Source organism: Emydura macquarii, unplaced genomic scaffold (assembly GCF_026122565.2).
Source record: "Emydura macquarii macquarii isolate MOO-44397 ecotype Brisbane River unplaced genomic scaffold, CSIRO-AGI_Emac_v2 contig_1230, whole genome shotgun sequence".
NCBI classification, from domain to species: domain Eukaryota; kingdom Metazoa; phylum Chordata; order Testudines; family Chelidae; genus Emydura; species Emydura macquarii.
In genome coordinates, this window is record NW_027131367.1 from 13,116,918 (window position 1) to 13,144,518 (window position 27,601).

The 27,601-nt window shown below is 45.7% G+C and overlaps 1 protein-coding gene across 4 annotated transcripts in view; it reads left to right on the forward strand.

Annotated features, from left to right (window-relative positions):
• The window catches only part of TMEM94 (transmembrane protein 94), a 79,389-nt gene that overhangs the window by 42,843 nt on the left and 8,945 nt on the right, over positions 1–27,601 (forward strand). For 3 of the 4 annotated variants that reach the window (XM_067547542.1, XM_067547541.1, XM_067547544.1), the window contains 16 exons: positions 152–254; positions 624–710; positions 1,212–1,328; positions 6,348–6,404; positions 8,527–8,631; positions 9,614–9,778; positions 10,118–10,330; positions 12,487–12,802; positions 13,849–14,022; positions 17,671–17,773; positions 19,921–20,138; positions 21,174–21,355; positions 21,570–21,708; positions 23,007–23,122; positions 24,434–24,533; positions 26,945–27,053. In XM_067547542.1, the coding sequence (XP_067403643.1) occupies positions 152–254; positions 624–710; positions 1,212–1,328; positions 6,348–6,404; positions 8,527–8,631; positions 9,614–9,778; positions 10,118–10,330; positions 12,487–12,802; positions 13,849–14,022; positions 17,671–17,773; positions 19,921–20,138; positions 21,174–21,355; positions 21,570–21,708; positions 23,007–23,122; positions 24,434–24,533; positions 26,945–27,053 (2,304 nt within the window). The remainder of the gene's footprint in view (positions 1–151; positions 255–623; positions 711–1,211; positions 1,329–6,347; positions 6,405–8,526; positions 8,632–9,613; positions 9,779–10,117; positions 10,331–12,486; positions 12,803–13,848; positions 14,023–17,670; positions 17,774–19,920; positions 20,139–21,173; positions 21,356–21,569; positions 21,709–23,006; positions 23,123–24,433; positions 24,534–26,944; positions 27,054–27,601) is intronic. The other variant, XM_067547543.1, reaches the window with a different exon arrangement.

Genomic DNA, 27,601 nt, shown 5'->3' on the forward strand with positions numbered 1-27,601 from the left:
TGAAACAATGACCAGTTTCCCATCATGAAGCTGTGTGGACATGCTGTTCTGATCAAATAAACTAAAAAGATTATAGTGGAGGAAGATGCAATGTGAGGACCTTGGGGCTGTTGGCATGGGCTGGGGCTCCTAACTGGTCTTGGTGTTTCAGGTGGTGTCTGGATATGGCTTTGTCACGTCCCGTGACAGCTCTGGATAACGAGAGGTTCACAGTGCAGTCCGTGATGCTGAAGTATGCCGTGCCTATTGTATTGGTAGGTCTGACTGCCAAACCATTGCTATCGATGACCAATCTTGTTCCAGCATTGCCAGAAGAACAGGCCAGGACCATCCTAGTAGAAGCTGAGAATCTGTGGGCTTTCATGAGAAACTCCAGCTAGTCACTAACACTATATTCAGTTTGGGTGGCTCAGAGAAGTGCAGTGAAGGTGCTGAACAGTCAGTATGTAGGTGTAGCAATGAGAAGGGGTGGAGAGTGAGGGGGGAAAGGTTTGGTAATGCAGTAACAAACCAGCTTTGTCCTCCCAGGATTTTCCAGGGCTCGCAATGTTAAGGGGAGCGGAGACTCTCTCATTCCAAGTGGTGGCGGCTTGCTGATGGTGTTTCCTCTGTTTAACTGCCAGGCTGGCTTCCTGATCACCAATGCCGTGCGCTTCATTTTCATGGCTCCTGGAATTGCTTCCTGGCAGTACACTCTTCTTCAGCTGCAGGTAAAGGAGTCTCTTGTGCCCACCCCATGCCTTCCTAACCAAAGCATGCACTGCAGCTAGTTTCCCTTCATCACAAACCTCCTATGCACTCTTAGAGTTGCTTCTCTCCCTTGTGAAAGCTGAAGTCAGGCAGAGCTCTCAGCTGAACAGTAAGCAGAACAGCAGCTCTATCCCTAGTGTTCCCATCAGGGTGGGCTTTAACCGATTTGCCCAGGATTTTTTCTTTTTAATATTAAGGCTTAATGCCAAATCCATTGTGCAAATGGGTGTGAAATGCTGACTTTCTCTTCTATAGCAAATTCCCAAGGGTTGTGGGTGTCTTTCCCATAGGGCTTCTCAGAGTGTTGCACTACTTTCAGTCTCTGCAAACTGCCTCCTTTGCTCCTGATGTTGCCCTGTGCCTGTCCTTGTGCGGTGGTGAAGGGGAGGTTGTGTGACATGCCTCAGTTCTAGCTGTGTGTCATTGCTGTGTCTAGTTGGTGACCTACAATGGTTTTTCAGGTAAATGGCGTGCTGCCCATCCTTCCACTGCTCTTTCCTGTCCTGTGGGTTCTTGCTACAGCCTGTGGAGAAGCCAGAGTCTTGGCTCAGATGAGCAAGGCCTCCTCCAACTCTCTGGTAGGTATTTTCCCATGTCAGGCCATTGTGTGCAGCGGGAGGGGCAGAGAAGGTGAGGGACTCTGAGAGGAACTTGAGGGGCAGTTTGTTCATCAGGTGAATCCACAGAAACGTAAAAAGTATAGTGGGGCGCCCCCTGCTGGGTCGTATCTAGTCCATCTCCCTCTGGAGCAGTTCCGCGTCGTTCCCTACAGTATGTTTCCATTCTCTCTCCAGCCCAGTTTCAATTGGCCCAAGCTTTTCTCTTGGAGCTTATTCTCCAGTCAAATAAATCCATTTAAAGCAGGTTCTGTGGGCCAGCTGATGGACACTTGTGCCCTTTAGTGGGAGTCTAAACTGAGACAAATGTGATGCAATAGCCATAAGAAATGAACATTTAGTGAGTGGGAGTGGCTGGGTGTTAGGCTGTCCTCTGTAAACTGCTGTTATTCCCCATGGGATCTGGGAGCTGCCACTCGAAGTGCTGAGGGTTGGATTCAGGGATGCTTCTCACAGTGGATTAGAGACAAAGAATTTGTGGAGGAGAGGGTTATTCCCCATAAGTGCAGATGGTGAGTTAGCAGTTTTTCTTGGAGAGGCTGGTGTGGTTTAGATCCTGAGTTTTCTGAGACATAATCTGATCATCCAGTGAATGTTGGAAACCGCTTCACCCACCTGCTCCCAATGTGGTTTTAGCCAGCTGCAGTATGGTGTCTTTACCTTCCTCTCAAACTTCTGTTATGAAGTTTCTGCCTTTGGTCCAGTTGCTCGCACCTCCTCTTTGTCCTCCCTGAGGCTCAGTGGCCCCATACTCTCCTGGTACCTATTCTTTCCCCCTACCGGATATGCATAACTTACACTGAAGTCAATGGGAGTCACCTATATCCTGTGCTGGGGTAGGATGGGGCAGATACTACATCCCCCAGATGCATCCAAATGCTCCTTCACCATCTCCTTTTAGAAGTTACCCCTCTACCCGCTCACTGTCAGAATCACTCAGCTTCTGTCCTTGGTTCTTTGACATGGTGAAATAGGAGCTCTTTGTCTTCCCTTCTTCATTGCTGTTGACACCTCCATCTTATCACCCAAGCTCATGCCTTGAGTATGTCCTTTTCTGTCTCCTGTCTCTTCTTCTCATGTGTCCAAGCAGTTCACCAAATTCTGCCAGTTCTTTCTGCATAACATCTCAAATATGATCCTTCCTCCTTGTCCCTACAGTCACAAAGCTTGTTCATGCCTTCGTCATTTTGACCTTGACTAGGGCAGTCTCTTCTTTGGCCTCCCCATTTCCCACCTTTCTTCCCTCCAGCCTGTTCAAAATGCAGCAGGTAAGACCCTCTTCCTCTCTGTCAGCTGGACCATGTAACTCTGCTCTTTTCCTCCACTGCCTTCTTTCCCCTTCCCACCAAATTCAAGCTATTTGGTTAATAGATCTTAAGGCTAGAAGAGACCATTATGGTCATCTTTTAGTATGACCTCCTGCATAACACAGGCCATAGGATTTTCCTGTATTAATTCCAACTTCAAGTCACATAGATGTGGTTGAATTAAAACATACTTTTTAGTAAAACATCCAAATGTAATTAAAAAAATTCCAGTGGCGAATCCACCAGAAACCGTGGCATGTTGTTTAGTTATTGAATACTGTAGTCATTTACGCTCAGTGTTAAAAAATTGTGCTTTATTTCTAGACCAGATTTATCTAGCCTCACCTTTGAGCCATTGGATCTTGTTATACTTTTGTCTGCTAGATGGAACATTCAAATTTGTGTTCCTCATGTAGCTATTTATAGACTTCAGGTTACCCCTTTAAACCTTCTCTTGGATAAGCTAAATAGAGTTCCTTGAATATTTATAACTATATAACTTACTTTCCAAACCTTTAATCATTCTCTTGGTTCTTCTCTGAACCCTCTCCAACTTTTCAACATCTTTCTTGAATTGTAGATGCCAGAGTTGGACACCGTATTCCAGCAGCGGTTGCCCTGTAACCAAATACAGGGTAATATAACCTTCTTGCTCCTACTCAGTATTCCCTGTTTATGCATCCAAGGATTGCATTGGCCCTTTTGGCCACAGTGTTGCCCTGGGAGCTCATGTTCAGCTGGTTATCCAGCATGACTTCCAAGTCTTTTTCAGAGTCACTGCTTCTTAGGTTTGAGTTCCCCAGCTTATTAGTATGGCCTTTGTTCCTAGATATATGACTTTACATTTGGCCATATTGAGATACATATTTTGTTTGCTTGTGCCCAAGTGATCCCCAGAGCACTCTGTATCAGTGACCTGTTCTCTTAATTATTTACCACTCCCTAGTATTTGTGTCATGGATCAACTTTATCAGTAATGACTTTGTTTTCTTCCAGGTCATTGATAAAAGTATTAAATAGCATAGAACCAAAAAACAATCTCTGTGGGACTCCCCTAAAAATACCCACTCAATGGTAGTTCCCTGTTTACAATTACATTTTGAGATCTATCCGTTAGACAGTTTTTAATTCATTCAATGTGTGCCCATATTCGTTTTGCATTGTTCTAGTTTCTTAATAAAAATGTTTTGCTGTACCAAGTCAAAAGCCTTACAGAAGTCTAAATATATTAAATCAATACTATGATCTTTAGCAACCAAACCTGTAATCTCATCAAAAAATTATATCAAGTGAGACAGGGTCTATTTTCTGTAAACCCATGTTGATAGCATTAATTATATTACCCTCCTAATTTTTTATTAATCCAATCGTGTAACAGCCTGTCACAGAGTGGCCTGCCTAGACCACCCTTCAGCAGCATGACAGGCACGCCTATCGCAATTTTCCTTTTCAGAATCCTCAGTAAATCCACTTTAGGCTCTTTTGCTCAAATAATACCCCTCCTTGGAGCCAGTTTATTATCAAAACACAGTTAGTTAGTGCTCCCCAAAAAACCCAAACATTGTCCATTTCCCACATCCAGTGTATATAGTCCTTAAATCCCCACTCTTCCTAGTCAGAACCCCCACAGCCTCTCTACTGGGAGATCATATTTATCGGGAGTATCCATTGCTCCCTCTGGCCCTCTCAGCTTCTCTGAGTCCAGCCCTCCAGCCCTGGTGCTACTTTCCTGCCTCCAGCCCTCCCTAGCACTTGGCTCTGTCTCTCTGACTGAAAGCCAGCAGGCAACTCCCTCTTCTGCTCCCTGGCTTTTCAGCCCTCTCCACCCCTTTAGCACTGGCTGTCTGGCTTAGGGATGCCAGCCAGCGAACCCCTCTCACTGCTCTCCCTCCTTCACCCTTCTCTCAGGAGGTATAGTCAGTCTCCTGTCTCTGACAGCTCTCACCTGCCCTTTTCCTTTGCTTGAGTGGTCTATGCTCTCATTCACCAGACTAACCATGTCTCTCTCACCTGGTCTTTTATAGCCCTCAGGTGCTGCCCCCACCCTCTTAACTGGCCAAATGAGAGCACCTGCTCTGGCAGAGGGGCAGTGGACCTACTTCATTTACTGGGGCCGGCCAGCCATCCTGTGACACAGCCATTCCATTATTTTGCTCAAGATCAAGGTCAGGTTGATAGGTCTATTATTGCTTGGGTCATCCTCATTTATCCTTGTTAAACAGTGGCACAACATTAGCTTTTTTATAGTCCTCTGGAACTTCCCCTGTGTTCAAAGACTTATTGAAAATCAACCTTAGTGGTCCTAAGAGCTCCTTGGCCTGCTCTTTTAAAATTCTTGGCTGTAAGTTATCTGGAACTGCTGACTTAAAGATATCTGACTTTGATAGCTGCTGTTTAACTTCCTCCTTAATTAATGATGGAATGGACAGTATTTCTTCATTGTCATATGATATGATTACATCATCTGGCTTGTTCCCAAATAGAGAACAAAAATATTTGTTGAACACGTCTTCCTTTTCTTCATTATTGTTGACAATTCTACCATTTCCATCTAATAATGGACTGATACCATTGTCATGGTTCCTTTTTTTCCTGATATACTTAACTCAAAAAAAACCCCCAAACCTCCTCCTTATTGTCTTAACTCTGCTGTCAATAGATTTATTCATTTCCTTTTCATTGCTTTATCAATTTTCTACAGTTTCTAGATTCTAATTTATATTCATTGCTGTCAGTTTCCTCTTTTTTCCATCTGTTATGTATTGTGTTTTTATTTTTTATTGTTGCTTTCACTTCTCTTCTAAGCCAGGCTGGTTTTCTAACCAGTGTAGCTTTCTTTCTTGATTGTGGCTTTTTGGATATTTATTAAAATGTTCTTAAACACTTCCCAATGATCACTCACATTTCTCTATTTAAATTTTCTCCCAGCTGTTTGGCTCATAAGTGATTTTTTAAAGTTGTGAAATTGGCCCTTTTAAAGCACCAAGTGGAAGTATTACTGGTTGGAACGTCATTCTATTTACACTTGCACCTAAGTAACCACTTTTTTTTAGTTTTGTGAGCAGTTCCTCTTTCTATCAAGATGAGGTCCAGGGTAGAATTCCCCCTCATTGGATGCAACACTTTGAGTTGTGAAATTGCCGTCTATAATTTGCCCTCCCCTTCCAAGCTCTATGTGATTCCACCCCACCTACATATCTGCTTTCATTTCCTATTCTGCCTCCTCCTGTTGTGTCCCCTGTGTTACAGCTGGCCATCTTTGAAATTCCTTCTTAAAGATCCGTGCTTTCACCCAGTTCAAATCAATTCAAACACTGCTGCCTCCTGCCTCAAAATTACCAGCCTAGGAAAGAGCTGCCACTGGACCTCCTGGTGCATGTAATTGGTGTCGTGTCTCTTTAGTCTGTAAGCTCTTCAGGGCAAGGACCATGTGTTCACCCAAGTCCTGTACAGCACCAAACATGGTGCTTATACTCAACAGATCAATAATAACATGGACAACTGGAGACAGGATACTGGATTTGATGGACCGTTGGTCTCCTCTGGTATGGCAGTTCCTAGAGAGTGGGGCCCCTTCCTTTGCTTCCCAGAAGGAACAGTATTCAGGGAGGGATGCTTCTCATGTTCCATTTCTGAGCACACAGATAGTAACTGGTCTCTTCTCTTTCTGCAGCTGGCTAAGTTTTCAGAGGACACTCTCAGCAGTTACACAGAGATGGTATCTTCTCAGGTACTATTGTTACTATTTTTTACCAGTCTTCCATTCTCTTCCTACTGCACACAAGCGCCATAAGATCCTTCCCCTTCTCCCTTCTCCCTTCTGTGGTCTCCTGCCGGTCCCTAACCCTTTGCTGCTGGTGTCAGATGCTTGCTGGCACTCTTTGTTGCTTTATTTTGCTCTGCATGCAGGTTGCATGTCTTTCCCACACACTTTCTCATGTAGTAACTGCTCTGCTGGCCAGGGTTGAGCTAACTGTGACAGATGGTCCAGCTCATACCCTTCAGATTGCCACAAATTAGAATTTTGCTGAGGTTTTGAAACTAAGCTTTCCTGTCTTGGAGAAAGCTTCTGTTTCAAGTCCTGTTGGTCACTGCTGCTCCACAGGTGAAATAAGTGGTCAAGAAAGACTGGTACATGTCAGGAAGCTGGGGTAGAATTTAGCTTATATTAGAAAACAAACCAACAAAATCCTCATCCTATCAAAACTAGTGAACAGGGAGATGAGACGGAGGAGTGAGACTGGCACTCTGGCACAGGTGAAATATGAAGAGAGGAGAGTGGGTCATTTGCGTTGAAATCCTGATCCTGCTTCACCAGCTTCTTAATGAGCTTGTGTACATTACTAACACTTCTCAAACCAGAGCGTGCAAACTTTCAAAGGAATTGTCCTCCAGAAGTCTGGATCCAGCCCCTCTGCAAACTATATCACCCAGATCAAACAGGAGGGTGGGGGAAAGACACTGTCTTGCCTAATCCGGCATTAGGATTTCTATTTCCCTGGGGAAGAAGCGGGATTACTAAAACTAATTAGAAATCTCCAGATGCCATCAGGCTCAATCTCTCCCCTTGCTACTGCTAGCCAGGGCCCAAGCATAATTTTTTCAGGCTCAGTACAAACTTCTAACATGGGCTCCCTCTCGTAATGGGGGTAATGGAGGTTGCAGCCTAGGCCGGGGCCCCCAGTAAAGTGTACCCATTTCCCCCCTATGTGGGGGCCCTGCTGCTAGCCCCCACTCACACACTCATCTCTCTCTCTGTGAACATTTCCTTACCTTCCTATGCCAGTTCATCCTTCAACTGAGCTGTGCAATTCAGTGTTTTAGCAGTTTAAAAAGTAGTGACTTGAGGTCATCTCCCTGGCTGCATGGATCTGTTCTCTGCTTCTGTGCGAAGACTCTGGTTGTAAGAAAATGTCTGGATTAAACATGGCCTTTTCTTTTTGTTTTAAATTAAATATTGTTCAGCATTTGTGACGACGGCTATGATGAGATTTAATCTGTCTAGGTTTGTACATGGCCCCTGTCAACCTAATATCTGAGCACTGGAAGAGTTCAAGCATGGGAGAAGTGATGCAAGGTGATAGCAATCCAGGAATGCATTTAAAGCTTGCAGATCAACATCAAAATGCAGACACAGTTCAGCTGGGAACAAGAAACACACAGCTCTGAGACTGGGATTGGATGCCAGATTTACAGAGATGAGCCCATATGTGTTAGCCTTCTGTCATTTAGCCTCTGTTTGGGATCATTCTTCTGTGGCAGACTGAGGTTGTTTGTGACAGTAGCACATTCAGTTTGTAGTATTTTCCCCTCATGCAAACCTTCCTTCCGTTTCTCATAGATTTGATTTTTAGTTAAATTGGACAGGGATGTAATGGTTCTAGCAGGAGATAGAACCTAGTCGCCTGACTCCCTAGGTTACCGCAGGCAGGTCACGGCACCTCAGTGCCTCAGTTGTCCCATCTGGAAATGGGTTTAGTAGGTGTGTGTGGTGAGGCATTGAAACCCTTTCATTCAAGGATCTGAGCTTATTTTTAGAAAAAAGATTCCAAGAGGATGCACCAAGTTTAACTGAGATGAACCCCTTCAAAATCCCCATCTGTGTTTTCTGGAAAGACTGTGATGGCCCCAGCTGAATCCCTGTTCAAGGAACATACTTGCTGTTTGCATTCAGCAGGGGGAGTGCCCTTGTCCTTGAAAACCTCAGCCTACTCCCATTTAAACCCTGGCAATGGATTGTCTCACAGGGTCTCTTTGGCTTGAACCTGTAAGCATGTTTGTTAACTTTCTGCACCCCTCCTCCCCCAGGCTCTCCCCTGCAAATTGTCACATGTGGTCTGCTTCTCTGACAGGAAATGATACGTTGTATCTGGAGCCACTTTGTGTGTGTTTTAAAAGGCAAGTCTCCAACACTCAGCTTCACCTCCAGCTTACTTCACAGCCTGGGATCTGTCACCGTGAGTATCACTAGGTTATCACTAGAAGGATACATAAACTGGACACCTTGCTCTCTTCAATCACTGTGAAAATCCCCTAAGAAACAGGGCCGGAGGTGCTCCATTCACACTGTTCTCAGTAAAGGTCTTGTGGGGTTTCTAGTCTCCTGGGTTTGCAGGGGGTTTATAATCTCTATTGTAAAGTACTTTTGAGATCTAATGATGCAAAGTGCTATATAAAAGCTAGATATCTACAGTATATAAGAAGATTCCAGGATTTTCACTCGGAAGACTAGAATGTCTGCAGAGTCAGTGGAAAGCAATGGAAACTGCTCCATGCATGGCTGAGAGGTCTTTTTGTTTCGAATATCGCCAGGTTCAATTATTGCTGGGATTCAACACCTTTTCCCTTGCACTTTTTAAGATCTCATCCATTTTCTGCTTTTTTATACTTCATGAATTACACCCATGCGGCAGCACAGGCTTTTAGCCTTAATATAACTGTCTTTAAATCAGATGGGCACCTATCCTTCTAGCAGTAAACTTCTAGTAAAAGCAGTAATTGAGATGACATTCAGAGCGTAAGCCCAGGCCATACTCTTTGGTTCTATTCCTGGCTCTGCCAATGACATTAGAAAAAAAATCTCTTGTTCTCCCTGGGCCTTAGTGTACCAATCTGTAAAACAGACACAATACTTACCTCCTGCTCATGGACTTCACGCTTAATTTTAATAGGTCCTAAAATGAAACCTGCATTAAGCAACCATTAATCCAGATGGAGCAAAGTTGTGCTCAGTATACTTTGGAGTGCTTTCAGAGTGCTCTCTCAAGAGAGGAGATTTACTTGACAAGGGACTTCTGTCCAACTTCCATTGTATCTGAAAACCCACCCGAGCCCTGTGCTGTTTGTTTCTGTGACTATATATTTTAGACATCAACTCACTGGGTGTTTTTTTATTTTTTTTTGGGGGGGGGTGTTGCGGGATGTCTTGGTGTTGTTTAGGTACTTTGCTGCGTAGACAAGCAGGGGATACTGTCCTGGCCAAATCCCAGTCCGGAGACTGTTCTGTTCTTCAGTGGGAAGGTGGAAGCCCCTCATGATAGCCACGAAGACCTGACGGATGAGCTGTCCACGCGCTCCTTCTGCCACCCAGAGATGGACGAGGAGGTGAGGGATGCGTCATCAGCAAAGTGATGCTTTGTTTTCAGCAGGGCTTGGATGGCAGTCTTAGTGTTACCTGCCAGGCATCTAGATTCAGTTTATGATCTGGCAGGATTTGCAGTGGTGTAGAAAAGCAGATGTTCTGCTCTGGGAGGAGAGTGTCATTGCTTGAATGATTAAGGAATCATGAGTCCTCTTCAGTAGAGGCCAGATGCTGCCCCACCCTCAACTACCCAAATCCATCCCACGGTGGAACAGGTCTGGCATCATGCAAAACAGTAATGGGGATTTCCCATTCCAGCCCATAAGTGCCTCATTGTTGATCATCTCCTTGCTCTCTCATAGCCCCATGAGAGGGATGCTCTGCTCTCTGGCCCCATGCTGGATATGGTCCATGTTGCCAATGAACAGGAGAGAAACGACTGGTCTAGTGACACCCCGAAATCTTCTGACGTCCATCTCCACAGAAAGCCAAACAGCAGAAACAAGCATCCGTCGGGGTCCAATGTGAGCTTTAGCAAAGACACGGAGGGCGGTGAGGAGGAGGCGGCAACCCAGGTAAGGTATGCAAAAGCGGATGCAGTCAGCCTCTCAGTCAGCTGTAGGACAGGCTGTGTAATGTGCAGAAAGAGCCCAGCCCACCCTCCGTTTCAAGTTAGAGGATGGCAAGATCTGGCAGACTTATATGAGTTCAGTAAGGAAAGGTGCAGCTGAATCTCATTGTACTTTGTGCCCTTTGCTGGCCTTGTGGATGGGAAGATGCTCATCTAGCCAAAATCACATTAGAGTAAGGAATGCTTGGCAGAGACACTCTCTGGACAGCAAGTTACAGCCAGCACTGTAATCCTATTAGCTCCCACGCCTTTGGATTTCTCCTCTTTCTATAGGGTAAGAGCTGCTCATTTAGAGGGGCCAGCTTCAAAGTCTGATGATTTAGGGCTTCCCCCAGGTCCTGACTGGGAATGGGGGAGCAGCCTGCCGGGCACTTGTGGGGCAGCCAGCGGAGCTGAGAGACTGGGCTCTCAGCTCCCCAGGCTGCCCCTCTTAAGTGGGTGGAAGTGCTCCTGGTGGGGCCGCACACCACTGACCCAAGAAGGGTAGTGTGGACATCAGCCACTGCAATAATTAATGTGGTGGGTCTAAGTTGACCTAACATAGGTCAGCTTATCTTCGTAGTGTAGACCAGGCCTTAGTTAGTGCTATTGGTGGCTATAAAGGAGAGAACAGATTGTGAGAAGCCTCCTCTTCAGCATCCCAGTAACGCCAGCTCTCTGATAGACCAGCTGTTGGTTTGAGTCAGAGCTCTGGCACACATACCAGTATGGTACATGAGGACAGCCATACTGGGTCCAACCGTCTAGCCCAGCCTCCTGTCTTCCAAACGTGGCTGGTGCCAGATGCTTTAGAGGGAATGAACAGAACAGGGCAGTTTATCAACTGATCCATCCCATCATCCAATCCGAGCTTCTAGCAGTCAGAAACGTAGGGACACCCAGAGCATGGGCTTGCATCCCTGACCATTTGGCTAATAGCCATTGATGGACCTATCCTCCATGAACTTACCTAATTCTTTTTTGAACCCAGTTATACTTTTGCCTTTGCAATATCCCCTGGCAGCAAGTTCCACAGGTTGACTGTGTGTTGTATGAAGAAGTTCTTCCTTATATTTATTTTAAACCCGCTGCCTATTAATTTAACTGGGTGACCCCGTGGTTTGGCATCACTGTAGCTCCATGTATTTCAGTGGAATTACTCCTGAATTACCCCATTGTAAGCAAGGGGAGAGTTGGGCAGAGCATCTTCCACTGACAAATTATGTGATCCTAAGGGTATGTCTACACTGCAATAAAAGACCCATGCCAGGCCCGTGTCAGCTGACTGGCACTGACTTGGTGCTTATGCAGGGCTCATAAAGATGTGCTTTCTGTCGGGGCAAATGTCTGTCTGTGTCTATCTAGTGTTGCCTGCTTCAGTTGCTGAACTGTAAGGGGGAAACAATCAGGGAAAGATCTCACTTCATTCCCCTTGCACATCCTTCAGCATGGGTTGCATGTCCTTTTCCAGAGAAGAAAAGCATTCTCTTTACTGAATGCTGCTTTCCCTTGGGAAGGGATGGTTCTTTCATGGACAGAGCTAAAGGAGGTACCTGTTGCTAGTGTCTCTGATGAGGACACTCTCATATAGTCTTATGCATTTAGGGGATGTTACTCTCCTCCTTCTCTCAGGAGACTTCATCCCCATCCCTCAAACTTCAAATCAATCTGCCATCTTCAAATCAATCCTACAGTGTTTTCCCTGGTTATCTTTTGGATTTGTTCCTGCTCCCATTTATGGCAATGATAAAATTCCCACAGACTTCAGTGGGGGAATGACCAGGCACCTACTATTTGTGTTTTCTAAATGTGTTACTAGAAAGTAGTGTAATCTCCCTGGAAGAACCCCCATGCCCTTTACAGCAGTCACTTCCTCACCAGATATTCCTTTCATTTTCCTCTGTTAGAATTTGGATCATAAAACATTATTTTTACTCCTCCAGAGAATCTCAGACTGTGGAACTAAGAAAGCTGCAGGAAGCAATGGCCTGTTAATCTTCCGTGTTGTATCTGAGACTCTCTCTTCTGCTAAGGGGTCCTGAGCTTGGATTGGGAATTGGATCCTCTCCAGTAACTGTAGTTCATTATAATTAACCAGGTTTTTCTTGCATGTCTGATCAGGCTGGCGGTGACAGTGAGGGACTAGCCTGTGAGGCTGAAGACTTTGTTTGTGACTACCATCTCGAAATGCTCAGCCTGTCCCAGGACCAGCAGAACCCTTCTTGTATCCAGTTTGATGACTCCAACTGGCAGATGCACCTAACCTCCTTGAAGCCTCTGGGCTTGAATGTGCTGCTCAACCTCTGCAATGCCAGTGTGACGGAGCGCCTGTGCCGCTTCTCTGACCACCTCTGCAACATTGCCCTCCAGGAGACCCACAATGCTGTGCTGCCTGTCCATGTGCCCTGGGGGCTCTGTGAGCTTGCCAGACTAATAGGTGAGGAAAAACCAAACAAGGAGACGGCTGAGAAATGGGTGCAAGCTTTCATGGTAGTCTTACTGAGCCAGCGAAACACTGGAGGAGCACCAGAATAGTACTCCTTTGTTAGCTGGGAAGCTGGAGAGCAGATCTGACTCTGGTCTTCTCTCACTATGTCAATGCCCGGAGATTTGACGTCAGACTTGTTGCCAGTGTCATTGGAGAGTTCACAGCTGAGAGATTCAGCCATGGTGCTAAGGTCATTAAGAGACGTACATAGCTAAGAGGTTTGTCCATCCAGCACTTGTCAAATTTTGTAAAGTTCTAGTTAGAATCCTTCAGTGTTATGGACAGCAGCAGTGCTGACACAGTAGCTTTTTATCCCACAGTGGATAAATGATGAGCAATAAGAAAGGAGGAATCTCTCCTCTGATATTTTTGTCAGTGCTACTGTTCAGGCTTATGTGTATTACAGAGAAACTGGCAGGGGTTAGACACACATAATATGTAGCACTTCACGCCTTCAGTACTTCATAATCCGCATCCCAACCTTGTGAGGCAGATAAGCATCAATGTCCCTATTTTACAGTGAGGCACAGGGATGTTAAGTGACTTGTCCAATGTCACACAAGGAATCAGGGGCAGAGCCAGGAGTAGCATTTGAGAGTTTCTGACCTCTTGTCTCATGCTTGTTCTTCTGGATTGCTCTGCTTTTCTTAAATAAATCAGGAGTGCTAAAGATTCCGCTAATAATATAATTTAGCTCTTTTATATAGTGCATTTCATCAGTCGATCTCAGAGTGTTTTAGTGTACATGCATAGTGAGAATGGAGGCAAGTCAGCTAGGTAAGCCTAACCTCTGTTGCCTGGCTGTTGGCATGTACTGGGGCTACAAAATGGCACTGGCTTGGTTTCTGGGGGATGCTGCTTCTGGCTCAGTCTTTCTGCTGCTGGGAAGGTATCAGAATGACAGCAGCCAGAGGGGAGGGTGGAGCAGCAAAGTGAGATCTCCATTTTGTTTTGGGTTGTGTCTAATTCTTTTCCCCTTTATGTTTATGATTCAGGTTTCACACCTGGTGCTAAAGAGCTTTTCAAGCAGGAAAACCACTTGACCCTCTACCGCCTGCCAACGGACGAGATGGTGAAGGAGACAGTACTGGGAAAACTCTCTTCCATCACCAAGAGGAGACCACCTTTGAGTCACATGATCAGCCTTTTTGTTAAGGACACCACCACCAGTAAGGCTTCGTGGCTTCATCCCTTTTCTCAGGTGTGGGTGTTGCATTTGGTGGGAGAGGAGAAATGGAGTCTTTTGCAAGTCTCAAAAACAACCTAGGAATTGCCAGAGTAGAACCAGGCCCAGGCTCCCTTTAGACTGATATTCTGTCTCTGCCTGCAGCCAATACCAGCTGCTAAAGAGGAAACTGTAAATGTATTTGTAACACACCTCACTGTATAGTGCTATAGCATGCTGGGAGGAATTTCTTCCTGACCCCAGCATGTGACCAGCTCTTGCCCAGAAGCATGAGGATTGTGAATAACCTTTGTAATTGATTCTGGCTAATGTTATATCCAATGTATTAATGTTCTTTTGTGTGTCCGTGTCCCAGACAAGCAGAATAAGAAGAGTTTCTTATTTGGCTATGCACAGACTTTGTTGTCCCAGTGAAATCAATATTGCATAGAGTTGAAAGTCCCTGGGAGTAAACCATATCCTTCTGACCAGCAGTTAAACTCACACCTTGAGCAGGAAGGAATTTTTTTATATCTGTTCCAGTTGCTGCAAAGGCTTTGAAGTGTGGTGTTCAGATTTGACTGCTGGATACTGGTTATAGGGAACCACCTTTAACCTTGCCTCATTCTAACTTCATCTTCTAATTTAAAAAAAAACTTTCCTAGAGGGTTCAGACCTGTGTGGGTGTGACCTTAATAATGCTGTCTAGAAATGAACTGTAAGAGGAACTTTAATAGTGATGGTAATTAACCATTGGAATTATTTGCCTAAGGATGGTGGTGGATTATTCATTGCTTGAAGCCTTTAAGTCCAGGTTGTCAGTTGCATGGCTTTCTAAAATTATGCTCTAGCTCAGCCAGAAGTGATGAGCTTGTGTTATGCAGGGGGTCAGGCGAGATCATAATAGCCCCTTTTGGAATGAACCTTTGAATCCATACACTGTAATGAGACCTCAGTAAGGAAATCAAAGGTGGAGAGAGAGAAAATTCCATACCCTTGGCAGAAATAGTACATCGCCCATCTCTAGGTTTCCTCGTCTCATCTAGTGAAATATGCCCCTGTTAATCTGACATTGTTCACCCCAAATCCATAGTAACTGGAGGTGAATGAGGATGAGGTGAAGTGGTGACCCGGCGAAGTGAAATGACCTAGTACTCTAGACTACCTCCATCCTCCCTTGATGCAGGTAAACTCTTAATTTTTCATAGTCTTATTTTGTTTACTGCACCAGTGCTGGAGGCTGGGGTTACTGTTGGGCTCTTCAGTTTAGGAGGAGTTTTAACATGACCCCATACCCAATCCAAAGAATGGTCTGACTCACTCAAGCAGACCCACTACCACTCAGTTAGCCTCTATCTCTATTCCTAAATGAAAACAGCTTGATTCAGTATTGACAACAGCCAGCCACCAGCAGCACCTCCTCCCACGCCCCGAATGCCCCCAGGTGGGAGCAGGGATTTTACCCATCTTACTGCCAGGAGCCTAGTGAGGAGTCTCATGCTTTGTAAATCAGCGTAATTTGCCAGGCCGTGCATGTAAATAGTGAACAGTCCCCATGTTTAGTTTAATCCCTATCCTTAGCCGTTTCTAAAGGATCCCACCGCTCGTTAGCTAAGAGTCATATTCCCAGGTCAGTTTGTTAATTTACCTAGAATTACAGTCTAGGGGATTTTTAGTTGTTTCCTTGTGTCATGAAGCATCTGATCAGTACATCTTTGTCCGTTCTTTTTCTGGTCCCTGGAGTAGGCATGTAAGGCATAGGCTATGAGTGTCACATGGATGTTGGTTTGTGGCTTAGGTGTAGATACTTTGTATTAAAAAGTAGAGGGCAAAAGCCAGAGTGAACAATGGCTCCTGTTTTAGCAGAATCCCATCTTTGATATGAACCCTGTGGTTTACTAATCCCAGTTGAGGGGAGGTTTAGATCACCATGCCATCAGTGACATTTGAATCAATGGCACCCTAGGGTGGATTGGAGAGGTACACGCACTGTCACTGGCATTAACTTCTACAGAGTGACAGTGGGGTGGGCTGTTCTGGGTGCTGTTGATGCCAAATAGCAACTGTGTGGGATGGAAAGTAGAAATGAAGCTGCTAGTGTGCATGTGTGTATTCACCCACCAGTTCCTACTCTATATATGAGGTATGGACTTTGCAGAGATCAGCCAGCATCTCCTGCCCCTTCTTTCACATCCAAGATGGGGAGGATTTAAGGTTTTTAAAGTAAAATTAACCCAAACCTCACACAAGCTCTCCATTGTGTTCCTCTAACAGACCTCCTCTTTCACATGCTGCTCCTTTTGCTTTCAGATGTTTGTTATGCTGATAAACTTGGTATGTGGTGTCTATTTTTAGTACAAAGCAGAGAGCTGGTATGTTTTGGAAAATCCTCCAGTCTTTGTGAAGGTCCCCGCCTAACTTATGTGAACAGATATTCTTGGCTCTTGACTTTATCGGCTAGCATGAGTGTCTGCACTCAGCAACAGAGCCTGTAAGAAGTCTTTGGACTCACTTTTTTGGCAGTGCTTTTTTTTCATTAGATCAGCTTTGAAGCCATTGGGGGCAGAGTCACAGAGCAGCTGGAGGAGGGAATCAAATTAACCTTGACAGTGAATGCTAGGTGCACGTAATATTAATGTTTCAGTACAAGATAATGAGAGATAGGAACTGTGGAGGGAAGGCAGCCCCTCCATCCTTGACTTCTGACCTACCTACCTACCAGGCTCTGGTTTTGCACCAGATAAGTGACACTCACGTGATGATTTGATACACCTTGGAGCATCCTGGCCCAGCAGGATGAGTTATAGGTTGTTGGTCAGCCTTAAAGTATCCTAGAATTGGAAAAGATGGAAAGATCTAAAAGATTATGAGATATAGGAATCTTGGTTCCTTCCCTGGTCAGTGTGGGGCTTGTTCTCTACAGTACATCTTCTAGAGCTTTTGTCCAGCCTAGTTTTAAATGTCCCAAGCGATGGCTTTTCATCTCCCAAATGCTTTTGTGGAATAGTGATGACAATAATAATACCTAGCTCTTGTCTAGTGCTATTCATCAGTAGATCTCAAAGGGATTTACAAAGGAGGTCACTATCATTATCTGAGGCACAGGGAGGTGAAGTGACTTGCCAGGCCAGTGAATAGAACTCGGGTCTCCTGAGTCCCAGTCCTGTGACCTTAACCGCTAATCCATGCTGCCTCCAATCTAATAGGCTCCAGTCTAATGGCTTATCCCCTGCTAATCAATTTACATTTTCCTTTACTTAGTTTCATCTCATGTCTCCATTACTTGTGGTTATACTGTGATTTGGAGGAGTACTGGATATAGAAGCAGCCTGGGTCCTCACTTTTCTGCAGGAGAAAGATCATTGCAGTGTAAGGGGAGAGGTACTGGAACTGGCTGTCAGGTCCACAATTTACCACTAGCTCAGTTAACTTATAGGCAGACAAACAGCAACCAAACATGCATCATTTCATCTTGAAAAGTGTCCAGTGGCTGACACACTCTTGACATGGCCATTGGGGATGTATTGGGCAGATTAGAACATTCTGTCTTAGTATGGGATACTCTGTAGTTATTAATTGTCAAATGAGCAGCTGGAATTAGATCCCTTGGCTGGGAATGTGCAGATGAGACACCTACCCATTTTTTCTCTAGGCACTGAGCAGATGCTTTCTCATGGGACAGCTGACATCATTCTTGAGGCCTGCACAGACTTTTGGGATGGTGCTGATATCTACCCGCTCTCAGGTTCTGACAGGTGGGTGGCATTACCTTGTTGGCATACAGCAGTTGCTCGTTTAAAATTAATTACTGGAGAGAATTATATTTGTACTAAGGCTTTATGTAACAAAACTTTATAAGCCATTTATAAATGATAAATAGCTATTTATAAGCATGTTACAAATAGGAATTGTCTGTAGTTGCTTATAAGCACATCATTAAAAGGGGATAAATAGTTATAAGCAGCCTATTGATCCATTGGACTCTAACAATTTACTAACCATTTATTAAAACATCTGTTCATCATTTATAAACCCTTTATAAATTGGTTATGAATGGAACCTTACTGTAAAGTGTTCCCAAGAATTCTAAGCAAGTCAAGTGATGGTGGCAGTAGGATTTTGTTTGGTTATCTCTGGGAAGTCCCATATCTGCATACAAGGAGTGGTACCTTCCAGCTATTAGTGGTATCTTGCAGGGATGGATTTGGTGCTACATATGCCACTATTTTAGTCACCTCTTGTCGTTTGACTGTGTCTGTTGCATCTTCATCTATTTGCTAAAGTTCTCACCCCTTCTAGTGCAACAGATCGGTTCCTGATTTGTTTTGTTGGCCTGCATTACATTGTATTACTGTATCTGGCTATCTTCAAGCGTTAGGAAAGATCTGTTATTTTTTGACTATTTCTTTTACATGGCATTGATTAAAAAGTCTGTGTTAAGAGTAGTTCTGGCCCAGCCTAACCTTATTGCTGCAAATTCAAAACAAACATGGAATTTCAAGCTACTCCAGTGACTGCATGTTGACAGTGTGCTTTTAAATGCAGCTGTTTGGAACTGCACCACAGGTGTACTGCGGTGGTGGGGGGGTGGCTCTTTGTTCAACTTGCATTGGCTTTGTGTCTCTGCACCATGCAAATCTATATAATATTGTCACAGTTCTGGGCTAGCAGTGCCTCTCCCCATTTCCTTTCTCTCTGAGTGCACCCTCCTCCAGGTCCTAGGCCTTGAGCCTTTGCCTACTTGGGTAGAATCCTGTGATGCTACAGCATCCTGTGTGCCAACCGTGATTACTCAGCGGGTCCAACTGGGTTCAGCTACCTGCCGTTCTTCCCTTCGGGAGCTGTGACCAGTGGCAAATAGAGCAGCCTTCTTCACACAATACATTGTTTAATCTTACCAATAGGAGCACAGCATAATAAGCTGAAGGCCTGGATAGGCCTATCTTACCCCAGATCCCCTTGACCTCTGGAGTCTGGGTTCACATTTGCTCAGAATCCCTGTCTCTCCCTTGAAAGGTATGTGTTTTTAAACCCTTGTGAGTCCTCTGATCTCCCTGCACCCTTGACAGGGGCTGAGATCTTCCTCGGGAAACCGTTTAGTGAATTCAGTAGGAGGTGTCCACTCAGTGTTTGCCGATAAGTTATTATCTGGGCTATTGCCATCTTCCTACTTGCCAGTAAACTGTCTTGGTGGTGAATTAACTCCACATACTCATGCAGTGAACCCCCCTGGCAATAATCACACAACTATACAACACATCTAGCATTCGTAAATTATCACAGGCATCTCCGATTCCATCACAAACATGCTACATTAGTCTGTCTGTCCGTCCACCCACTCTGTGTGCATCGCTGCTCCTTACAGGATGGACTGTCAGATGCTCAGGTATCCCTCTAGTGCAGGGGTTCTCAAACTGGGGGTTAGGACCCCTCAAGGGGTTGCGAGGTTATTATGGGGGGGGTCACAAGCTGTCAGCCCCATGCATGGCTGACAGCCAGAACCCTTCAGAGCTGGATGGCTGGAGAGCAGCAGCTGCTAGCTGGGTGCTCTGAAGGCAGCACCGCCCCCAGCAGCAGCGCAGAAGTGAGGGTGGCATGGCATGGGGGGGGTCGTCACTTTTTTTTGGGGGGGGAGGGGTGTCATCCACAACCTGAAATATTTTCAAAGGGGGTCCCAGAAAAAAAAGTTGGAGAACTCCTGCAGTCTAGTGGCTGTAGCTCAAAGGATACAAGGGTCTCTTCAGAGCCTCTGATCAATGTCAGAAACAAACTTGCAGGGACTGGTCCGGGAAACTTGCATTGCCGATTTCGTCCAGCTCCGAACTCCCAGAAGTTATATTGGTGATCAGAATGGCAGCATGTCTCTGATAGCTTTTGCTATTATCTTGTCTCTTCCACACAGGAAGAAAGTGTTGGATTTCTACCAGCGAGCGTGTCTCTCCGGCTATTGCTCTGCCTTTGCCTACAAGCCAATGCACTGTGCCCTGTCCTCCCAGCTCAATGGCAAGTGCATAGAACTGGTGCAGGTCCCTGGACAGAGTGCCATCTTCACGTCCTGTGACCTACCTGGGACTACGCCCATCAAACAGAGCAGCAGGAGGAATAGCTGGAGCTCTGATGGTATGTCTCTCTCCTCCTCTTGTGGGGTGTATTGCTGAACTGGTTGTCTAGTTCTAAATCAGTCTAGAGCTGCAGCAACTTTGCTCTCCAAAGCAGTGGTTAGAAGTTGAGATCTAAGCCTTCCCATAAAGGGAAATAATTACATATGCTGCTGGCAAGTATGTTTCTATTGTATAGTTACCTAAATTTGCAAGACAGTTACACTTGAGAGTGTTCTAATTATTAGAACGGGCAACTAAGACTCAGGACTCTTGAGTTATGTTCCTGGCTTATTATCTGTGCAATCTTATGCACGTTACTTACGCTGCATTTTTCAAAGGAATCAGGAAGTGCCTAATTCCCTTTAGCTCCTTTGGAAAATTGCAGCGTTAACCCCTCTGTGTTACAGTTCCCCATTTTGTAAAATGAGGTAACTTGGCTTCACATGGGTGTTCGGAGGCATAATAGCGAGTGTTTCATTATACAGTTTCTCATACTATACCAGGGTCCCTTACTTCATACTGCATCAAGGCAACGTTACTCACAGCCTGATTTGGTGAAGGAATCCTGTCAGTCTAAAGCCTTAAAAATCATTTTCGGTCCACTGCAATGTCACTAGAATGAACATGTTTGATCCAGTTACTTGAGATCAGCTCTCCTTTCCACCAGACTCATGGTGGTGTTTAAGCACAGTGTGATGTACTTAAAATGCATATGTATACGTTATGCAACACATGTACTGTGCACTCACCACTCCTTTCTTGTGATTGACTAGCTTCCTTTGTTTTATTTTCTTCCTTCTCGTGCTGTATGTGTGTGTTTTTGCACTGTGTTCTTGGCTGCATGTTGGGGTGTTTGAAACTCCTTTTGCGACCATGTATGTTTTGGTACATGGGTGTCTTTCCCCCATCCATCTGTACATGTGTGTCTGCACGTTTCTGTGCATATGGGTGGTTGTATCTCTTTGTTATCTCTGTCCATGTGTGTGTCCTTGTGTGCATGCACGTGTGGGCGTTTGTGTCTCAATGTGACTGTGTGTTGCTTGCATGCCCAAAGAAGGGATCGGGGAAGTGATGGAGAAGGAGGATTGTATCCAGGCTCTGAGTGGCCAGATCTTCATGGGAATGGTCTCATCCCAGTACCAGGCCCGACTTGACATCGTTCGCCTCATTGACGGGCTGGTCAATGCCTGCATTCGTTTTGTCTACTTTTCCTTGGAAGATGAACTCAAGAGCAAGGTAGGCTACATCTTTGCTATATCCCTTTCTGAACTTGCATGGCTCCTGCCTTGACTGACTGAAGAGTCCATTCCTAATACAATCCAAGAGTAACCCTACCCAGCCGCCTAATGGGTCTCCACATACGGCTGCACCCTGGCCAGCATGTGCCATGGAGACCCCGAAGCCCAAGTCCCTACATCAGCTTTGTAAAATCTTGTGTGCTCTCCCCCAGGTGTTTGCTGAGAAGATGGGGCTTGAGACCGGCTGGAATTGCCACATATCCTTAACGCCCAACGGAGATGTACCCGGTTCGGAGATTCCCCCCTCCAGTCCCAGCAATGCAGGTTCTTTGCATGATGACCTGAATCAGGGTGAGAGAGCTGCCCTCTGGGAAAGGTGGTTGTAAGATTCAGGAACAGAGAAGTGTTTGCCTGTAGCTAACAAATGTGATGTATGATAGACCAGATAGGATGCTCTGGTTAGGGTTTACTACCTCCACTGATGGTGGAGGTCAGCTGTGACTCAGTGGCTTCTTGCTATAGCAGCCAGTTAGGGGATGTGACTAGTTGGCTCTCCGTGAAGGATGAAACCAGGAATCTGGTAAGGGTGAACCTTCTGGTGTATCCCTTCAGCTCATATGTTAAGGTATATAATGTGGTGAAACCTGCAGTAATAACCCTGAAGAAAATAGGCTGCTGTGGTCTTAAGAAGCCACTCGAATGATCCTCAGTGTTTCCAGGACAATCCTGTTTAACCTGTACTTAACCCCACTAAAACCAGCCCTAACTTGTTAGAACTGTGAGCCCAAAGCTGAATGCGCATGACTTTTATGTGTGAGTACCATGCAGTCATGGTGGTTCTGGCACTCACATGGCCATTTAGAGGGTCTAACTGTCAATTTGTGCATACACTTACTGCAGTTGCATGCACAATCATGGGAGCTGTGTGCACACACTCTTTTGTGCATGTAACTATCATGATTGTGTATAGCCTACTGTGCAGGTGTTCATTTGCTGTTCCAATTTTTGCTGTAGGCTTGATGTAGTTGTTGAGGGTATGTCTATGCTGCCAAAAAACAAAACCCAAAACATGGCAGCGACTCTCAGAGCGCAAGTTAACTGACTGGGGCTTGTGCAGGCTGGAGTTCGGGCTGAGGGTGAAGGTGAGGGTCTCGCAGCCTGAGCAGGAACGTCTACACTGCTATTTTTAGCCTCATTGTGTGAGCCTGTGTCACTTGACCCGGGGCTCTGAGACTCAGTGCAGCAGGGGATTTTTTTTTGCTGTGTTAGACTTATCCTGGGGTTTTGTCTCTTGACTGAGAGTTGCTCTTCTTCCTCACTTTAAATGTGATTTCTCCAGTCTCTCCCCATGAAACTCTGTGAACAGGGAGAAAAGAGGCAGAGCCAGAAGGCCCATCATGTATCAAAAGATTAAAGAGACTAGGCTCATGCACCTGCCTCTGAGCAGATTAGTCATCTAAAAATATTTTATTTTAGGAGACAATTGAGTGGGATCTGACTGCAGCTAACCTAGAAAATCAGGGCTTGTGTTCCCAGGCTTCCACAGTTCCACATGAAGTAATGTGTGCAATGCAGGGGCATGGGGCTGGAAACAGTGCGGTGCAGACAGGATTATGCTTATTTTTACTGCTGCATTTCTCTCCACTCAGTCTCTCGAGAGGATGTAGAGGGCCTGCTGCTGATGGAAGAGGAAGGGCACTTGGATCTCATCAGCTTTCAGCCAACAGACAGTGATGTCCCCAGCTTCCTGGAGGACTGCAACAGGGTGAGGGTGTCTTTCCTCCTCCACGCCACACTGACTCTGTGGTTAAAAGCAATACCTTGGTGCTCTTCAGGCGCACCTACCTCACATAAGCCTTGTTTGTTGATTGGTTTATGTTGTGTTTCTTGATTCTTCCCAGCTTGACATCAAGGACCTGCACAACCTCCAGCACTAAGTCGTTCACCCTTTGCAATCTCTCCTTCCTTATTCCATGAGAAGGTTTAAGGAGTTGAGATGACCATGCATAGAACTGCCCAGGAGGATGTGAAAGGAAATGAGGCTTATCTCTTTCCTTCTGAATTCCCTACCCTCCCTCCTCCAAGAGTGTGTGCGGGGAGTGTGCTGGCAGGAGACACTTCTCCTCTCCCCCAATCTTGGGCTATAGCAGGCTCTGTCAGAGCAGGTCAATGACTGGGAAATTGCTGCTTTTCTTCAGCAGAAGGCCTGATGGCTCACATAAGTCTGGGAGACGGCGCTTAGCTTCTACTAGCTGCACAGAGATGCAAATTTAAAACCACTTCAGTCGGCTGCTATTTAGAAAAAGAAAACGCCTCTTTTTAAACTTCAGCACGGCTGTAGTTGAAATACCTCCCCCCACACATCCGGAGGCAGCAGAAAGTCCCAAAGAGCCTGACCTTCAGACAGGCAAAAGCGTGTGCTGGGGGAAGTACCCTTCTTTCACTGGCTTAGTCTGTACCATCTTCCTGCACCTGGAGCCATTCCCCTCTTTCCTTCTTTCATGTTCATTTCTCCCTCCTTCTCCATCAAACAGCCCCTCTCTCTCATCCTTTGACCAGTCCTTCCCCCTTGTGCAAAGTGGTCCCTTGTGCCCAGGAAGGCTAAATCCAGCAGCAGGGTTAGCCTGATTTCCACTTTTGACTCTGTTGGTTGTGCTGGGCTGGTGTTCCGGGTTGAGTTGAAGGACTCGAACTCTTCCTAATGCAGTGGCTGAACTAGTGTTCTGGCTGGATGGTCAAATGCTGGTTAAATCCCTGACTCTGTTGGGTCATGCTGTACCTGCAAAGGGGAAATAATGCATCATGGGGGAGAGCATTGACTAATCACTATGTGAATTGCAAAGTAATGCTTCAGCAGAGTCCTAAGAGACTCTTGTTTTACAGAGTCTCTTAGGAAAGCCAAACTGTCTCTACAGTGAACAGCAATTTAGGTCCGATTCTGCAATTGCATCTGCCTGGGCGGAACCTCGCCCCACACAGAATTGAATGCAAGCGTGGGAGAGAGTATAATCATCATCTCGATATTAATGTACAATTTTCTCTTGCCTCTTTAATCTCCTCCTCCTTCCTCTTACAGGCCAAACTTCCCCGAGGGATCCACCAGGTGAGACCTCACCTGCAGAACATTGACAACGTGCCTTTGCTGGTGCCTCTCTTTACGGATTGCACCTCAGAGAGTAAGTGACAGCTGGGCCAGGCCTGTTCCACATCAGCTGTCAATCACCTTCTCCAGATAGTGCTGTGGGTCATGAGAACATGGAGGGTGAGGAGACCCTACAGAAAACTGGGAGGGGAATTCTGGATGGATGAGCCTCCAATTAGCAGTCTTATGTGCCGAGAGCCAGATCCTGTTCCTTTCTGAAATCAATCATTGACTTGCTCTCCCAACTGTTGGCATTAACAAGAGTTATGGAAGTGAGTGTCTACAACACTGTTGCTCATTACTTAATAGTAAGCATTAGCAACATGCAGAGGGAGTTGGAGGCTTTGATCTCCCCTGCGGTGATCATTTGCTTACATGGCTCAGAAATCGCTTCCTAGAAGTCATTCTCTATGGCAAGTGCTATTAGCATCTTGCACATGCTGATCAGTGGGGGCTGCTGGCTGCAAGACCAGAATGGAAGTAGCTTTTGTCTTTGGAAAGGGCATGATTATGTCTCGCAGTGGGATTGTGAAGATTTAATAAGTGAATGTTCGTACAATGTTTTGAACATGTGAAGTGCTTTTATAGACAGGCTTAGTACTATTCAGCTTTGTGAGTACCTCTGTACTTCAGATAAAAATGCTGCAGTCTATGCATGTGCCAGTTAGAGCCTCTTATAGCTGACTTGCCTTTCCATTCAGGTGCTAGTTGGGTTTCTTCGGTCCTTGCAAGGCAGAAACTGTGCTTCCATGAATGTGCCTGCTCTGAGAAGATCACTGTGGGGTGTAGTGATCATTTGGATAGAAGGCCTAAGCCTTCAAACAGAATTCTGCTTCAGTGCCTCTGTGCAAATGCACAGACACAGAGATTAGAAGTTAAAATTATTCCAAGAGTCAAATCAGATAAAATAATCACGTCAGTTCAAGGGCCTCAGGAAAACTGTAATGAAATGGTTTTTAAAGGCTGGAGGCAATATTGTCTCATGGTTAGTGGACTATCTGACTGCCACTGGCTTTCTGTATGACTTCATGTATATCACTTTTCCTCTCAGTGTCTTAGTTCCTTCATCTGTAGATAGGGATAATGCTCCTTGTGAAGGTGGGTAAAGTGACTCAGGGCTGGTCTAAACTATAAGGTAGGTTGGTTTAAAGCAGCTTACATTGATCTAATTATGTCAGAGTCCACCCTACAACCTTGCTCCCACCAGTCTAAGTGCCCTACTATGCCGACATCATAACTCCACCTCCACCAGAGGCGCATAGTTAGGGCAACACACATCTGCTGTTGGCTGTCTTGGGAGCCATGAAATTGACTAGACTTCCCAGCTCCCAGCAGGGAGTGGGTGGGCATGAAGAAGCCCCAGGTGGCTTCCCTTCCTCTCTCAGCAGGGAACATGGAGGTGAGAAGCCCTGGATGGCTTCCCCCCACTCCAGGCGGGGAATGGGGGAAGAAGGGGGAGCGAGAAGCCCTGGGTGGCTTCCCCCCACTCCTGGTGGGGAGCGGGTGGAGTGGCAGCCTACCAGGAGCCTGTGGGGCAGCTGGGCTTCTGGCAGGGAAATGCCAGCAGAGCTGAGAGACTGGGCTGTCAGCTTCCCACACTGCCCCTCATAGGTCAGTGGAAGTGCTCCTGGTGAGGATGGGCAGCACTGACCCAAGGAGGGTAGTCTGGACATCAGCCACCACAGTAGTTAATGCAGATGTTTCTAGTGTAGATGTACCCTCAGCCTTGCATGAAAGTCGCTATTTAAATGGAAAATATTTTAAATTATTTTCCAGATATTTTCTAACAAGGCCTTTGTACTCTGCAGCCAAGTCCATGTTAGTTGCACGCTCAAGGAACAGGGCCACAGGCCCCAGGCAAGAGAGGCAAAGATTCAAATGTCATTGGATCTGCTCCAGATCAAATTCCACCCCTTCCCTCCACAGGCAGGTGCATAGGGTACCATGAGAGTAGTCGTTTCTTTCCTGGGCATAGGCTGAGCTAGGATTAGATTGTCCTGAAGTGGCTAGATGTTTAGTGAAGTGAGAGGATGATTTTTGGCGTCTTTTTATTGGAGAGTAGACCATAGAGCTTCCTGGTGGGGGAACACTGTATGAAAAGTAGGGGGCCTTGTGTGAACAGTTAAAATAAGGCTTCTGAGGTCTGTTCTGGATGTTGGTTTATAATTTATTGGGGAATTCCTCGTAAATGTGATGGGCAATATCTTTGGCCCTCAAATCATATATTTTAAAGGTCAGAAAGCTGAGGGGCTTAGGTTTTATTGTCTGAGGGACCTCAGTTCCAGTGAGCAGTCTTGAGGTATGTTGATCAGGTTACCTTTAACAGGTTTAACTGTTTATCTCCAGAAATGAAAATCGGGGGAGAGGAGATTTAAAATGCTGCTGTTCCAGTGTGTGTACATGCGGCGGTAAGGCATTAACTCCCCGTCTGTCATTCTCTTGCAGCCATGTGCGAGATGATCAAAATCATGCAGGAATACGGAGAGGTGACCTGTTGTCTGGGGAGCTCTGCCAACCTGCGGAACAGCTGCCTCTTCCTGCAGAGTGACATCAGGTGAGAAAACTGGATCTGAGCTCCTCAAACTGGCTGGTTGTGGGCAGTGCAGTGCTATGTGGGGAGGGAATAGCGGCTTGCACTGCTTACAGTTGGCATATTCCATTAGCACCAGCCTGTTTTTCCTTCCAAGAGAGGTTTTTTAAGCCACCTGTCTTTGTGTCGGGGTAATTGCTCATGTCTCCTGGTAACGATACTAGTGAACTTAGTTGTTTAACGTAGTTGGTGGGAATCAATTATTTGGAAGGGGAGTTGGGCTCACATTTGTGCGTGGAAAGCACCAGATGTGCACTATACAGGTCAGGCTCACATGTATGCAATCATACATGTGGATGCACTTTTCACACTTGTGCACTTGGGAGATGTATGCTTACTTTTGCACACGTGGTTTACAAAAAATTGGGGGGCTTCATGTGTAAATGCTGTAAACATAAATGCATGTGTTTAGCTGGGTGTCTGCATCTAAATGTTCTATCTGAATAGAGGCCAGATATGTGTGTGTTCCAGAGGATATGCACATGTTAAGTGTTTGATAGAGATCGAAGGGA